This window comes from Prunus mume, linkage group LG2, assembly GCF_029339155.1.
Source record: "Prunus mume cultivar Tortuosa linkage group LG2, ASM2933915v1, whole genome shotgun sequence".
Classification (NCBI taxonomy): Eukaryota; Viridiplantae; Streptophyta; class Magnoliopsida; order Rosales; family Rosaceae; genus Prunus; species Prunus mume.
This window is the reverse complement of record NC_142699.1, coordinates 43517658-43533526: the sequence shown is the minus strand read 5'-3', so window position 1 is coordinate 43533526 and position 15869 is coordinate 43517658. Positions and strand designations below refer to the sequence as shown.

Below are 15869 nucleotides of genomic sequence, written 5' to 3'. Positions count from 1 at the left end.
TTTCTGGCTTTTCGTTTTCGGAAGCGTTTTTTTACATTCAATGGTAAATTTATAATTTGATTCACTTTTGGCTGGGACACATTAAGCATGTACTGGTCTCTATATGTTTGAATATTTCTGCATAAGAGCTGCTTTTTTGTGTAGCTGCTTTTTTGTGTAGTTACATTGGTGATTGATTGCAGCCAATATTTAATTCAATTGGAGCTATCTTGTTGAGCTATTCTATTCTCATCATCCAAAAGTAGTTGGATTTTGGTTTTGACATTCTATGTTTATACATAATAGATATTCAATTTCTTCAACCTTTGGACTTGGTGTACCTACAGACTTTGCAGGCTGCTGGTCTCTGTGGGTGTGTATAATTTACATATATATATATATGATTCACATTTGTTGGTCTGTTTGGAAGTCTTCTGTGATTGCTGGTCTTAGTAGGCTTCCTTTGAACTTTCCCTCATCTTTCCTCCACTCTTGTTTAATTTTCCTTTTTGTGCCCAGTCCTTTATTGTGATATCTTAATGTGACAGTGATCATTGCAGAAACTTCAATGAAATGAAATTCAATGGAACAGATAGATATTGTGATACTATGAAGAGGGTTTCCTCTTTGTCACCAATGAAGAAGATGAATATCTCAGACCAAAGAGAAGATGAGTATCTCAGACCAAGATCAAATGGTGCTAGAAGTGGACCCATTAGATTACGTATGACGAAGGCAGGTCCTCGTCTATGCGAAAGCAGCAAGAAGGATGAGGCTGCAGCTGCTTTCTGCCAATCATCAGAAGAAGATCTTGATCTATACAAACAATTTGGTAACGACAGAGAGTCGATGTGGTTGTCTACAGATTGTTCATCACCTTCTGCCTTTTTCAGAGAGTATAGGTGGTCTGATTCATTTCACTCAAATGAGTTGTTGTTGCCTTCTTGGTTGTCATTGCTGGCAAGAGAAAATCCTATGGAAGAGGCATCTAATTTGCCTATGCTGAAAACTTCTCGAGAAGAAGACAGGAATTTAGAGGAAGATATGAAGGATGAAAAGATAGTTACTTGGCTACTTAGCACAAAATCTGATTCTTCTCAGAGTCTAGATTTCGAGAGGATAGGTTTTCACGTCTCTTTATTGAATCTTGATGGAGAGGATAACAAATTGATACCAGGTACAGATCCAAAGTTGGATTATTTTCTGTCTGATTTTCCAAGTCCATCTTACAAAAGTAATTGGGGTCATGAATTTCAGTCATGTAATATTAGTAGTGGAGCACAAAGTGAAACATCAGTATGTGATTTTTCATCAGAGCATGCTTCTGAAGCTGCAGATTGCTTAGATCTAAATACTGATGAACCACTTTTCTGGCCATACGAACAGAAAATCACTTGGAATTCTGAGGCAACTTGGAATTACTTTTCCATGTCGCCGCGGAAGGACATAAGTATAACAACTTTTGGAAGTCCACCAGATTCAGTTCAATTAAGCCACCATGATAGGAACATAGGTCTCAAAGAAGGGCAGAGGAGAAGTCTAGTGGTCAGCTCAGGATCAGCAGCATCAAAGATAATGGAATTAAAACAAAGATACAACAAGGGTGCACGCAGGACCAACACTTTGCCTTCAAGATTGAGCAGGGCAATCAAAACTTCTGAGAAAATTGTACCTTTAAACATGAAAGATGATACTGCAGAACTCAAAGATAGAAAAGCTCATGTTGAAAGACCAGTCGGTATGGTTAAAGCTCCCGTAGAAGAAGGTTCTGCTTCAAAAGAACTTCCAATTGAGATGTTCTTGGGCCTTGATGAATTTGACGGGCATGAGGGACTTGATTCAGAATTTGATAAAGATGACTTCTCACTGCATGTGTCTCTCCGTTAGTTGGATCGTCGCGCATCGCTCATTGAGCAGAGGGCAGGGGCATAAAGTAAAATCTGGAGAATGATAACAAGATTGGTCAATCTTTTAGCAGATATCTAGGTTGTTATGAGCTTAAATTTTGCTCTGGACGCCACTGTCTTACTATTTTACGTACTTGTACGTTGTTCACTTTTCTTCATGTTTCCTTTCGTTTTGTTTCAGGCAGGATTCATGTGCGTCCAATGTATAGAGAAAAATTGATAAATGCATACAGACAACAAGTATTTCTTAAATTGTGAGCATAAAATGACAGGTTTCACGTTATCCACACGGAACAAATCATGGCCTGCCTTGAACCTCAGCAGCACTCAAATCAAGTCACCTTATGCTCATGAACAACTAACAAGACTAATTCAGCAGACACAGAGCTGTAGGTCACGTCACTTGCCAGTCAAATAATAAGACAGTGGAAGGTAGTAATTGTTGAATTATAAAAATAAGAAAAAAAAAAACCTATTTGGTAACGTGCTGTATTTCTAGGTAAACAAAATGTCCTTAGCGTGCGGTTTGCGAGCATGCCAACAGATGGTCACAGGGGTGAGCATGCAATTGATGTAGATGGTGCGCTGGATATGGACATTTTCAAACGATTACAGCCGAGGAAGGAACATTTCTTGATCTGAGGTTCTCCTACCTTGAACACAAGTAGTGCCGGCCTGAGGGTGGGCAAGGCATGGCCATGGGCCTTGCATTTGTAGGGCCCCAAATTATATATTATATATGTATTAAGTTGAAGAATATGATTTTAGAGGAGAATAATTTGAATAGTTTGGCATTTGGTGGCCCCAAATCTAATTACAAGTGTTTTTGAAGAGTCCAAATGAAAATTATGTAATATAAGAACATCAATTGCATGTATTTAAGTATTTAATTGCCAAAAAGTATTTAATTACTAAAAGTAGCAATCAATGAAAGAAAGCTAGGGACTAGAAATTCTTTTATTTATCCAAAAATTCTTGTCAGTAGATTATTTAGTAAGGAAATATGTAAGAGTGCAAATTATTTGTATACTCATTCTTGTTTATTTTCATATTGGACAGTGATTATATGACCAATACTAGAGCCGTGTTTATTTATCCAAATTGTATTTAATTGTACTCTCTTTTTTCCATGTTATTTTATTATATTCAGGAGAATGAAAGAGAAATGGGCCTCATTTTCATTTCTAGCCTAGGACCACCCAAAAGTCAGGGTTGGCCCTGAACACAAGACTCGGTGTGCTGCTTCAATCTACCAAATTATCATGCTCGGTGACGATGACTACGTGAGTTAGATCCATTGGATCAAGATAATACCATTTAATCCAGACTTTGAGGTGAAAGTGGGTAGAACCAAGGATTAAAATATCGGCCGTGCAGATAATATCGGGCCTCCAATTTACAGATATTTTGAGGGATATATCGTTATCGTTTTGGGTATCGGGAAAAAATCAACAAAAATGACAGACATAGGCATTGAAACACATAATTTTGGTGTAAAACTAGATGTTATGTACATTCTCAATGAATGTATTGAACAAATAAAACTCAAAATTTACTAATAATAAGATATATATATATATATATATATGATGAAATATAAGTGGTATGTAATACGCGTTAATGAAAAGTTTGAAAATAAAAAGTTGATTATAATGAATAAACCATGCATAAATCCATAGTTTATTTGAACATTGGATTACAATTTAGATGAGTGTCCAACTACATAAATGAAGAGCTCCTATGAGGTTCAAACAATGTGGAACAACCATCTAGATTCGTACAATAATCATACCAAGTCATGTAACCTGAGTAGTTTGTAAGCCATGTTTGAACATGGTGCACATATGTCTCTCTTGAGCTCCCTACTGTCATCCCATATATGAGATAGTTAGGATTAACCCAACTAGGAGGTCTATAATCTGTTTCATCATCTTGAGCTCCATATCTAGTTCCATTATAATCAGACATGACATAACCATAGCCATCATAAGATTCATTTGAGTTAGTACTAGGTCTATATTCTTTTGATGCATAGTCTATATTCTTTTGATGCATACTCTAAAACATGCATACTCCAAAACATCTTTTGAATTGAATATTGCCAAAAGCCTTCACACATATATCTAATCACTGCACATATACCTCCAAAAAATCTTTTCAGTTTCAATTTGCTTCAAAACTTTTGAATTTTTTTGGGTTTTGTTATGGGTATTTGAAAATAGCGGGAATATCGGCAAAATATCGGGGATATCGCACTTATCGGGGATATATCGTCGATATCGGGGAAGATATGACCTTACCCCCCTAATATCGGTATCGACAGTTCAAAATATCAATATATCGGCCGATATATCGGTGTATCGGCCGATATTTCAATCCTTGGGTAGAACAGTCCCAGAAGAAATGGTGCCCACAAACACAGCTTGTGAATCACATGAAAACAATGATGGTTTTGAAAAACTTTGTAAGAACAAAGCTCTTGGTAGCATGATGATGGATGTTACAATAAAAAAGCAAAAAAGTTAGAGGGTAAAAACATAATTAAACGTATAAATAACATTATTAACCACTCATCAATCAGTCGATGAACAAATCCATAATAAAGAATTTCGCATTGAAGCATGATTCGAATCAAACTAACAAAATTACATAGCAAATTGAAGGATCTCCACTAGTAGTTCACCATGGATGTTTTTTAATTGACTTCCAAGCCCTTGCACAAACAAATTTGATGAAAATTTGACACATATTTAGTGGTATTTCTCATTCTAATACTTGAAGAAATCCGGAGTTCATAACTCATTCCGTTCTGATTCAGAATCTTATCCAAGTCCTAGTCGTGCACGTAATTATAAATTATTTCCCAAGCAACCAAACACTAGCGTTCACCGACTTCACTATGAGGAACAATTTTTATCACCTACCTGCCACGTACACGCGTCAACCATGTGGCCCAAGTTGACGAACACTCCGTTCTACACGCGGGAACGAAACACGACAAAACTGACCAAATATGCCTCCCATTCCTCCTCCCAGTTACTTGCTTCAATTCCACGAGGACTTCGTTTCCAAAATTACCCTTGCATTTTATAACATTTGCAAAAATGACACTAAACCCAACCAGTCAGAGTGGTCGTCCCCTCAATTACAGTCAAGTGCCAGTGGTAGTTTAGGGAATTCAGTGTGTTTTACAGTTCGGGTCCGAAACCGAAGCTTCTCTCTCTCTCTCTCTGAAGGTTCTTCTTCTTCTTTGGTGTTCGCTTTTTGACTTTGATCAGAACCACTACTGCCTCTTTTCTCTGAAATTGCAGAGCTTTGATCTTCCTTTTTTTTATATTTGGGATTCTGATTTAAAAAGGGTTTGCCTCGGATTCAGATTCTCGTGCTGAATTTCTCTGCTAAATTTGGTACATTTGTCTCTGCTGTGAAGGACTGCAGGTATTCTTGCTCTGTCTTTTTCTCTCAATTCCGATGTTTCTAATGCAATCGCACATGGGATTTTTTTTCTTTTTCTTTTTTTCTGCTTTTGGATGTAATTGGTGGTTTGTATTTGGCTTAATTTTCTGCAGAGGTCGGTGAACGCTAGTGTTTGGCTATCAATTTTTATCAATTTTTTTTTACCATTCTTTGTTTTGGGTATTTGTTTTTTTATAATTGTTCAATTTATTCTTCATTTTGTCTTTGGTTTTTATTTTATTTGTTTTGCTGAATTGGTTAGTGAATGCAAGTAATAGAATTGCCTTTCCTTTGTTGGTTCTTGTTGGAGGTGATTGACCAATTTGTTTGGTAATTGAATTTCTCTTGAAGATGTTGGTTTTTCCCGATTGAATGTATAGTCTTCCTTGTTCTGAATTTATCTCCATATGTTAGGCTTCCAATATACCACATTGGAACAATAGAACATTTTGGTACAATATATGAACCATGGAGCACCCCTTTCTTACAAGCCGGTTTTGTAAGGGCAAAGTTCTTTCCATGGATTCCTATCAAGTAGTACAAGAACTGGTTCCTATAAACCAGTATTAGAACTGGTTTCACCACGCAATTGGGCTGGACCCTATGGAAAGGGCAACCTATAGGCTTGATTTAAATAATCATTGGTATTATGTATCAGATAACGTTGGTCGTCGGTATTAGAAAGTTTTATTGTGTGTATCATTTGTAATGTTCAGGTACTAATTGCTTGACTTCTTATTTCCTTGTTGTATTTCAATTGCTAGTCTATTAACAATACAATTTCTTTAACAGCTCCTCAGTATTCTGAACCCACTATTTCCTTAAAATGTATCCAGTGTTAAACTTGTTTCACACAATTTGTAGTTAGTGGGTGGTCTAAGTTGGACAAGAAAAATAAAAAAGCATGAAAGAATTGGTTTAGTGTCAGTTTTGCAAGGTTTTGATGAATGCATCATAGACTAATTTGATGTATTGATAATTGCAAGGTTTTGTTTCTAGATCCAGAGAACTTTCTTCCAGACATCAGGGTACAATGCGTGCACCATCATTGCTTGCACAGTGTTTGCCTGGCTTGGTGCCTCATGAAAAAGGAAGTCATAGCGTGTCTTCCATTTCTGAGAGAGAGCCACATCTCCCTTCACCAGCCGTTGAGATTGTCCCTTCAAAGGTATAATCCTTTCCACCTCTTCAACCATTTGTGATCTTAATTCTGCATGTGTAACCTGATAAAGATAAACTTAATCATTTCATATCAAGGGTTTGTTCAGTAAAAAGAGGGGTCTTTAGGTTGGAGCTTTTGTTGCAAGAGGGAGGGGAGGTTAACAAGTTGTATAATTTTCTAACATTGTCTCTTTATATACTGCAGACAGCTCACCCATATAAGTATGCGGGCGAGAATATTGAATTGCAAGGACTCAATGTGTTCAAGGTACACCTTTATTCTACTATTTGTTTTGGCATGTTGTAAAAGCATTGTTTTGTACATGCCTTTATGGAAGATCAGTTGCAGTCTGAAATTGATTATTGATTATAAAAAAAATAAAAAAATAAAAACATTGCTAGTGGTCTATCTATGGATTGTAATCTAATACACAGCTGGTCCTTCATGGCTCGGTTGTTTATTAGCATTGTTCTTATGTATCAAGACTTTGATTTATGAGGTGTTGCCCTAATATAATGTTGAAATAAGATATTTCTGTTATGTGTAAAGTGATCTTTACACCTTTTCTATGTTTCATGGTCTCTTCTTCTTCTATAAGTCTCTTTTGTTTTGTTACGAAATATCTTTGATTTTCCAATGTGTCGTGCTATTTAAAAAAAGAATTATATGTTTTCTTTTAAACTGGAGATATATGGATTTGATTAAATGGCTTTTGGCATTTAGCTTGTATTACCTTTGTGGAAATATTATTGTCTTGATCTTGATGGATTTCATTGTCATGACAGTTTTTTCATATTGGTTGAAACAGCATAACTGACAACTCATGAGTGCGGTTTGCACTTTTAGTGTTTAAAAATATGTTGATAAGCTTGACTGATGCCTTTCTCAATCTTTAACAGGGAAGAGTTAGTGTTTCTGATATCATCGGCTTCAATAGTTCAGAAATGATCTCAAAACCCGATGGTAGGCACACCGTACATGGCATTCCAATACTTAAAGTGAAGCTTTCAGTGTAATTTGGCAGTACTTAGTCACATGATAATTTTACTAGAGTAGTTTCCTTAGATCCTAAGGATAATCAGTTTGCTTGATGTGAGTTTAAAACTGGAAATTCATTTAATGTGCAGGGCATCTGAAATCTTGGGATAGCTCCATTGATCTTGTTAATGTCCTTAAACATGAGATTCGAGATGGGCAACTTAGCTTTCGAGGAAAAAGGGTGGTTGAGGTATAACATCTTGCTTTTTCATGCTTCAATTCAATATTGTTTATGACTTCTTGACTTTTCACTTTTTTGCTCCTAGTGGTATGATCATTCCTTGATATTTGTTGATATTTGATTTAATTCCACTCAGTGACTCTTTGTACTCTTGATTTATAAGATATCGTATTACAAATGACATACTTTTTGTAATAGAGTGGTTATTTTCTGCCCTATCTTGTGTGGTGTATTACTTAGAGTAATCATCTGTTTCTCATGTTTTCTTGGAGGGGCTTGAAAAATTTGTAATTTTTTTCTCTACAAAGATACCACATCTAAAAAATAATGTTAAATCCAAGCATGCTCGCAGAAATGTCCTCTAGTTTTCCTTGGGTAGATTTCAGGATTGTGTAACTAAATGTTTTCTGAACTCTATTTTAGTCGCATTGGTTGAGAAACCTTCACATGCTCACTTCCTGCAAATTTGTGGTTGTAACAAGCTTTATCACTCGTGTTGCTCCATTGGTAAGTTTCCTTTTGTTAATTAGTTACTGGCTGATTGGTGGTTTAATCTTTCTATTTGCTGATTCTTACAGCTAGGTTGCAACTATGGCCTTCCAGGGATTTTTGCATGCCTGAAGGTATGCATCAATAATAAAGGCCTTGCCGTTTGTTTTTTTTATGCAATTGTGCTGGTTTGTTCCGTTCTTTTTCATTTTCACTCTATCCTGATATCTTTCTTTTTCCTTAATAACCAGTGCATTTTTGTGAATTTGGCACCGACCTTTTTTAAAGTAATATTCACTTGCTATATAACCCTTAATATTTTGTTTGATTGACTTAATGTTCCTGTCGGAAGTATATTATGCATTTTGTTGACAGGAAATGTTTGTGATTTAAATTGCTCATATATGCAAGTGTTGGTGTATTATTTGGATCAATGTTTGAACTGGATTATATATGAGTGGGTACAGCATTGTGCCCAGTCCATATAAGGTCAAATAATTGCCTGCCAAATATGTGAAACAACCATACCCAAAAAATAAGAGAAAAGGAAAATATGGTTAACAGAAAAGTTCATCAACAATTATGTAAGAAATGCAGGGCTTACTTTTGGTGCTTGGAAGATATTCAAAGAAGTTGATTTAGAATGTTCATCTAATGTGACTCATTGCTTTATAGGGAGCTTCCACTGTGCACTTTCAAGACCTTAATGCAGAAACTATAAGATGTACAACTATACCAAATGTCCTTGCCAATCTTGAGCAGGCTCGAGACAAGCAGAGTCGACAGCCAGAGAGCCCCCTGACTCCATCAAGACAAACTCTGACCCAGTCAGTGCACTTTTATGCTGGTGACTGGGAAGAACTTCCCACTGTCTTGTCTGTTGTGAGGAATGATGGGTTTGAAGCGACGACGGGAATGCATCTAAGCTTCTCTGAGGAGGATTTTATGGATGGATGTAGCAGCCAAGATGGTAGCATCTTGGCACAAGAATCTTCTTCAAGGCGATCGAGGAAGCTTTCAGGAAGCCGGGCATGGGAGAGGGCTAGCGAGACAGAACAAGGAGGTGGATATGATATTATCCTGATGACAGAGATCCCATATTCGTTGACCTCGTTGAAGAAGTTCTACGGTCTCATAAAAAAGGTTAGTGCCTTGGCCCCTTTCATCATCTTATTTGAAGGCGTTACAACAATATGTTTATTCATGCTTCCTACTTTTCTCATGAGCAAACTGAATCTCAATTTTCAAATATTTATACTGTGAAATTATCAGTGTTTGAGGCCCCCATATGGAGTGCTGTACTTGGCCATGAAAAAGAATTATGTTGGCTTCAACAGCGGAGCTCGGCACTTGAAAAGCCTGGTAGATGAAGAAGGCATTTTTGGAGCCCATTTAGTGAAGGAGATGTCTGATAGAGATGTATGGAAATTTTTTCTCAAGTGAAACTAAAACTGAAAGTATAGAAGTTGTCAAAAACCGACCCTTAGAACTCAATATGGAATGTCATTCAACATTATTTCTGTTTGTATTATAAACAAAAGCTTCTTGTTTTTGCGTTAGTAATAATTAAGTCAAAAATGTAAGGATTAGTCGACAAACGGCTAATCTTTTCTTCTTCTTCTTCTTCTTCTTCTTTATTGGTGGCATTTATTCCTTAATATGTTGTAAATCAAAACATTTTGTAATTTCAATGCTAGATCATTTTTTTTTTAAATCTTATTAGCTTTCCCTTTTGGTGTAGAAAGATTATCTTTATGGCCACTTTGCTGTTCAATATTGTTAAAGAAGATTTTGTGTTTTGCTTGGGGGTTCATTGCAGGCTGTAAATTTACTGAAGTGAATTCTTGGAAGGGGTTTTCCCTTAGTTAAGGAAAATGGTAAAAGATAATTTGGGAGTTCGTTTGCGCTAAATCATAATGACCTTAATTTATACACTATCATATCTCGCATTAATTTTGTCACCAACCGGAGAAATATTTTTCATTACTAATGTGACAGTTTGGACCTCCTCTGCTTATGCAACATACAAATGACTGTTTCTGATAATCCTGTGCCTCAACTAGCCACCAATTCTTCGTCAAGCTTTTCATGTACACCTGAGGCAATGTTTCATCCTTTCTTTACATGCCTGAAAAGCCGTCGTATTCCTATGAACGGCCGCCCAAAGAGAAACTGCAGTGATCTTGAGTAGGAATCATATCGCGATAGATAGAACTCCTATAGAACGATCAAGCACCAGTGATTCATAAAGCGAAAGAATCAAAAGTTTAATGGTAGAACGTTTGGGCATTAGTCGGAAAGTGGTCAAAATACTAACAAAAAGGAAGTAGAAATTATATTATTGTTATATTAGTAAATTAATATAAATTATATATATTAACATACTGATTCTACATTCTACATTACATATCATAATACACTTACATGCTGAAACTTGGTGTTTTGATATTTTTGTGGCCACATTTCACTGTAATTTTTACAAAATCTGTTAACCTATGCATGTACATATACATATGTTTCAATACCATGGTACAAAGTAATATGTTGCACGCAAATTTGTTAGTGAAAAACACAGATGACAAAATTACTTCTAAAGTTCTATTAGCATAAGCATACAGAGCAACTACTCGACAATAATTTCCAGGACCAAAAACCATGGTCCTTGTCGTATCTATATATTAAAAGGTTCTTTCAAGGGCAATAATGTACGATACACGAAACTTCCTTTTTCTTAATAATGCTTCTATGGGGTCTGTGTGAAAGCTAAAACCCTTATAGGAACCTGAAAGGTACATAGAGTTTGCCTCCTAAAGTCCTTTGTCAGTTTGACACAAGGTATAACATCTATCCCTGAGAATCAGGACAGAACATCTTGTCCTTTGCTGGAAATGAATTGGCCTCATAACGAAAACAAACATTTCTTCAGGCTGCAGAAGCTCTTGATCTTTTGGACTAACAGACCACAGGGCAATGGAATTGCCAAAAAAAGATACAGGGCGAGGGAACTGGACATCAGTAATTAGAAACAAGTAACACAAGTCACTGGATTCTACATAGAACCCTGTCTGCCTCGGTTCTCTGTTAACCTTCTCCACACCATCTTCCCGCAATGCAATAAGGTCAATATTGCGATGAAGTACAGGAGAGGAATGCCGATGATACAACCCCCAGATGCAAAATTTACTAGTGTCTGAAAATTTGAAGGCAAAAAGTCAATGTGGCTATTCTAGCAATAATTTCTGAAAAACTAATATTAAAAACTGTGCAATATATAACCCAAAAAAAGTGGAAGTAAATAATTCTTAAAAAAAACTCGTTAAACTATTTCAAACTCTACTTTAAGCTAATTGCAGCAAAAGCAAAAGGAAAAAAAAAACATTCTAAGAGGCTTTGTTTTTCCATAATTAGCAGAGACAAGGCTTGGTTTTTTGTTCATTTATCTTTTCAAAGCAGGAACAACGAACAAGCCTTTGTTGTTTACTGGGAAAAAAGAGGATAAGCCTTGGTTAAGATAAGTTGAGTTTCCTGCGTATACTAAATCTTGGTATTTAATATACCATCTCATGACCTACTATGCCTCATAGGCTTGCACACTTACCTCACACATCCAACGATTCTTAGATGCAGAGACACATTGGACAGACCTCGGAAATGCATCAGACACATGACTGTCACTGTACACATCACATTTAAACATATTTTTTTAGTTGACAAAGTTGGATACTTCAATTATTGTCTGCACATGTCCCTACACATACTCAATTTCTATATACTTTAGAAAACTTTTCTACATTTTTACTGTCAAGTGTGGAGTTTTCACCTTATAAAAAACCACGTGTTATGTATGCATCTTTTGCATACCTTCAATCTTACATAACGTAAATTAGTTGCTAACTGTGTATCACTTACATAATAAAGTATGTGTATGTGCTGCCGTCTCAGGTCCTAGATTGGAAATTTACCCTTGCTTTTCAGTGAACGTGTTTTTGTAATTTACCATGTCACATGTTTGTGCCCATAATTCATTCTCCAAGGGAGTAACAATCATTTGGACATTTTTATATATTTAAACACCAATATTTTTCACTTAAGATTTTTAAGGTTTGAAATTGAACGAGTGTACATCAACTCCAGAACTACTAAGTTAAATCACATTAAAACCCCTATGCCACCATGTCTTTATATTCCCACCCCTTCCAAATTCAAGGTTCATCGATGGGATCGTCAAGGCTACAGTTATACAAAGTGCAAAAGCACTGCCACTGTGAAGAGAGTGTATCTGTGTGTTTCTGTTTTCGTTGAATATGTGAGATTAGAGAGACTTACCACCATCCCTGCAACAAGATGAACAATAGGAACAAAAAACTGGTCCACCTTGTTCCCTTCTGCATATCCATTGAATGCGATGACCATAGAAAAAGTATGAATTGTGACAAATGCAAGGGCAATGAGTGCTGTAAAGTACAAGACAAAATTGTCAGACAAATAAAGTTAACAGAATAAGTGAAATTTTCTAATCTAAACACCAGCCAACTACCAAATTACTGTTGCAAAAGTGTCAGAAAATTCCCTTCCAGTCTTCCCTTGCTTGTTCTGATTTTACAGGTAGCAACTAAATGCATACAACCATGCTCGAGAAATTATAAAACCTCACTAGCATCTATTTACAAGCATGCTCAAGAAATTAATTCATACAAACAAAAAATAAATGTATGGAAGCAACTGTAAGGCTTCACTAACCAGAAAGAAGAAAAAATGGAATCTTCGAGCATCTGTCAACGAAAAAAGTTCCTGGACCAAATGCTGGTGTTAAGAGGCTGATACAGAAAAACACAGCATGTGCCACACCATGACCCAAACCTCCAGCTGCATGGTTGAAATGATATCAGGTCAACAATAAGTCTAGTTGGGACAAACAAAAGGTAATCAAAATTTTGTAAGTCGTCATTTACAGTAGTTGGCAAGGAAAGGTGAGAAGGGAAAACATGCTACTGTTCAGCAGAGGCATCATACAGATCACAGATAAACAAGAAGGTTCAAAACTTTGATTGCTATAACACTTGAAGTACCACTGACAGTTGGCATCCAGCATGAAAACAATCAGAAAAACAGCTTAGAACAACAAAAACCTTATAGGGTGATGATAAACCATAAACAACTCAAAATAGATCACTCAATCACAAAGATCTAAAGGGAGAACCACCTATCAGCTACCCTCCCTTCTTTTTAAAACACATGATACAGTACGTGAAGCATTGTCATCAATTGCAACATTAATAGGAACACGCAATTGCTAGAACAAAACAGCAGTTTCTTAAACCATTGAGAAAGGGTACCGATGATGGGGGCAGCAGCTATATCTTTCATAAAAAAAAAGGTAAATCTTTCTTAGTAGCTTCTTCTGAGCCCCAAAATTTTGGTGTTGGGATGACAATAATGAAAAAGTTGAACTGCAGAAAAAACTTGCTATATGGAACTTAATAGTAGAACATTTAATATATGATGAATCCAAGTCTAAGAACCTCGCAAAGCTCACCCAGAGCAATTTGCATCTTATCAGTCAGATATAGGCGTGGTTTAGAGACCCTATCAGCAAAAGCATCCAATGTATCTTCCAACCTCCTAAAATAACATGCAAGAAAAAAGATGTTAATACCTTTATTAACCATTAACAATATCCAAATTCTCAAGATAACATGCATCATCACATCTACAACAAAGTAGAGGGACAAAAATGATTACATAAAGTTCCAAAGAGGAACAGCAGATTCTTAAATAGAGAACATAAACATCCAAATGAAAAAAAAAAAAAAAAAAGTTGTTGTGAGATTCCACAAATGGCAGCGAACTTTTAAATTTAAGAGAGAAAATTGATGGATCTCTATCAAGTCATTTAAGGTTAAAACAAATATAAAATAATGCTACCGCTTATGTGCATGCAGAAAACTGTAAGATTTTTGGTATTCGAAAACTCAGAAGTGTGTAAAACATTCAAGAAAAGGACACCACCTAGTCTGGTGATTATTAAGAAGTCGAAATTGACAGCAGGCTCAACAAATCTAGGGCACTAATGAGGAAGAAGAATATTGCAGAGCAACGTAGATATTGCAAGAGTAAGACTGCATTTTTTTAATTACAAGCAAAAACAACACAGCAAAGCATTTTAGTATATACCTAGAAGATACCGTGCTCATGTCATTCAAACAAACAAAAACCAAGGAACCGAACGTTCCATAATTACGCCTTACATAAGAATTTCAGATGACAGCTATATATTACACCTTTACTAATACAACCTTCAGGGCAAAGATAGTTCTTTGAACACTGTCTAATTCTAAAACCACACTAATTTCACCAGTGAGAAAACTCTTCTCAAAAGTGTTCCACAGAGATTGCTACTCCACGTATTATCCTCTACTCAGGCGGAAATATGTGTAAAATGTTTCATACTAAATATACCCCAACCTTTTATCATACCTTAGTCTTCCCTTCCCTATAAGAGAGAGCTATAAATCATATTAACTAGAGCTAACCTTTAACATTGATCTACATCGAATAATTAGACAAGAAAACAAGAATGAAGTACCAAGAAATCAACTTACTTGTAGACCTTCCAAAAAAGAACCCGAAGCCCTTCTTGAAACGCAACCGATGTGAATATGAGAATGCTATAGGGCCACCATGTTGATGATTTGAGAGGCAGAAATGCCCTCCATATTCCCGACAGCACGATGAGACTTGTGAGCCATAACAATGTGCTACATACACAATTAGACAACAAGGCAATATTATGAGCTCATATTACATGGTCTTCATCGTACAACAACAACAAAATGTGAACAAGGCCCTTTGTTTTAGTGGAACCCCTTTCCAAATAACTAAATTTGACCTTCCAATTTGGTAACTAATTCTTTTTTAATGTCACCCAGAATTTCAAAAACACTTAACATATCACAAACTACATTTTCTATCATAAAACTGACCTTAATTATTATCACAACTACAACATAAGCTTAAATGACAAGTTTCAATGTCCAAAATTACAGAACTGTACGAACCCAAGAAGGAAAATGTGCCCTAAAAGGAAATACAGCAAGAAGGAGGGCTTTTGAGAGAGAGAGAGAGATGGGAGAAAATATGTGAATAGCTTACCTTGAAAGTACGGTGAGAACCAAGAAGGGTTTTTTGGAGATGACAGAGACGAAGAGGGAGAGAGACGGGCCTAGCGCTAGCAAGGCGTACCCGATCCCTGCTGCTATCGTCATTGACTTGTTCGGGGAGGCTTTACTCAGTAGACTCGACTCTCAATTCATCTATTTCAGAGCATTGCACATTTTTCATTTCGGGTTCTAGGAGTTCTCCTTTTCCTGCCATATTTATGTTTATTTAAAATTAAATGGCGAATTTGAGACTGCTTAAAAGCACTTTTTATTTGAAGCATATTGAGATTTTTATTAGATATTCAAGTGCTGCTTCGTAAAGTATTTGGAAGTTGCTTTTATAAGAAGTATTTCTCCTTGCCTTAAAAGTGTTTTTTCAGAAGCGCTTTTATTAGAAGCACGATTGAAATATTTAAGGTTATTGATCGAAATGGTCCGCATTATTCTCCAAGTATCATTTTGGTTCATCAATTAAATTTTTCATTTCAATGGTCCTT

The 15869-nt window shown here is 36.1% G+C and overlaps 3 protein-coding genes across 6 annotated transcripts; 2 read left to right on the top strand and 1 right to left on the bottom strand.

Moving 5' to 3' along the window:
- The first annotated feature begins 138 nt into the window (after positions 1 to 138).
- On the top strand, positions 139 to 2159 carry LOC103322498 (uncharacterized). Its single transcript, XM_089046664.1, has one exon. It carries the CDS (start codon positions 553 to 555, stop codon positions 1864 to 1866), a length of 1314 nt encoding a protein of 437 aa, XP_088902790.1. The 5' UTR covers positions 139 to 552; the 3' UTR covers positions 1867 to 2159.
- A 2910-nt stretch (positions 2160 to 5069) lies between these two features.
- On the top strand, positions 5070 to 9926 carry LOC103322485 (S-adenosyl-L-methionine-dependent methyltransferases superfamily protein). 4 transcript variants are annotated; one of them, XM_089045752.1, is made up of 9 exons: positions 5137 to 5324; positions 6329 to 6510; positions 6709 to 6771; positions 7404 to 7467; positions 7632 to 7732; positions 8147 to 8230; positions 8302 to 8346; positions 8888 to 9355; positions 9485 to 9926. In XM_089045752.1, exons 2-9 carry the CDS (start codon positions 6376 to 6378, stop codon positions 9653 to 9655), a joined length of 1131 nt encoding a protein of 376 aa, XP_088901878.1. In that variant the 5' UTR covers positions 5137 to 5324; positions 6329 to 6375; the 3' UTR covers positions 9656 to 9926. The 4 variants fall into 4 exon arrangements, with proteins under 4 accessions (XP_088901880.1, XP_008222628.1, XP_088901878.1 ...); XM_089045753.1 differs by having other exon boundaries at positions 5182 to 5324; positions 6342 to 6510; XM_089045754.1 differs by lacking the exon at positions 8147 to 8230 and having other exon boundaries at positions 5070 to 5324; positions 6342 to 6510.
- A 912-nt stretch (positions 9927 to 10838) lies between these two features.
- LOC148920457 (gamma-secretase subunit APH1-like) lies at positions 10839 to 15604 on the bottom strand. Its single transcript, XM_089046597.1, has 6 exons — positions 15365 to 15604; positions 14815 to 14970; positions 13749 to 13834; positions 12953 to 13078; positions 12539 to 12666; positions 10839 to 11402 (listed from the first exon to the last, which is right to left on the bottom strand). The coding sequence occupies exons 1-6, from the start codon at positions 15475 to 15477 to the stop codon at positions 11262 to 11264; spliced, it is 750 nt and encodes a 249-aa protein (XP_088902723.1). The 5' UTR covers positions 15478 to 15604; the 3' UTR covers positions 10839 to 11261.
- Between the last annotated feature and the right edge of the window lie 265 nt (positions 15605 to 15869).

Bases quoted from the DNA above. Each gene is read 5' to 3' on its own strand.
- LOC103322485 (XM_089045752.1), top strand. From the start codon at position 6,376: ATGCGTGCACCATCATTGCTTGCACAGTGTTTGCCTGGCTTGGTGCCT. The intron at 6,511-6,708 runs GTATAATCCTTT...TATATACTGCAG, and splicing joins TTGAGATTGTCCCTTCAAAG to ACAGCTCACCCATATAAGTA. The intron at 8,347-8,887 runs GTATGCATCAAT...ATTGCTTTATAG, and splicing joins GGATTTTTGCATGCCTGAAG to GGAGCTTCCACTGTGCACTT.
- LOC103322498 (XM_089046664.1), top strand. From the start codon at position 553: ATGAAATTCAATGGAACAGATAGATATTGTGATACTATGAAGAGGGTT.
- LOC148920457 (XM_089046597.1), bottom strand. From the start codon at position 15,477: ATGACGATAGCAGCAGGGATCGGGTACGCCTTGCTAGCGCTAGGCCCG. The intron at 13,079-13,748 runs GTGAGCTTTGCG...TCAACCATGCAG, and splicing joins TAAGATGCAAATTGCTCTGG to CTGGAGGTTTGGGTCATGGT. The intron at 11,403-12,538 runs GTAAGTCTCTCT...TCAAATTTTCAG, and splicing joins ATCTTGTTGCAGGGATGGTG to ACACTAGTAAATTTTGCATC.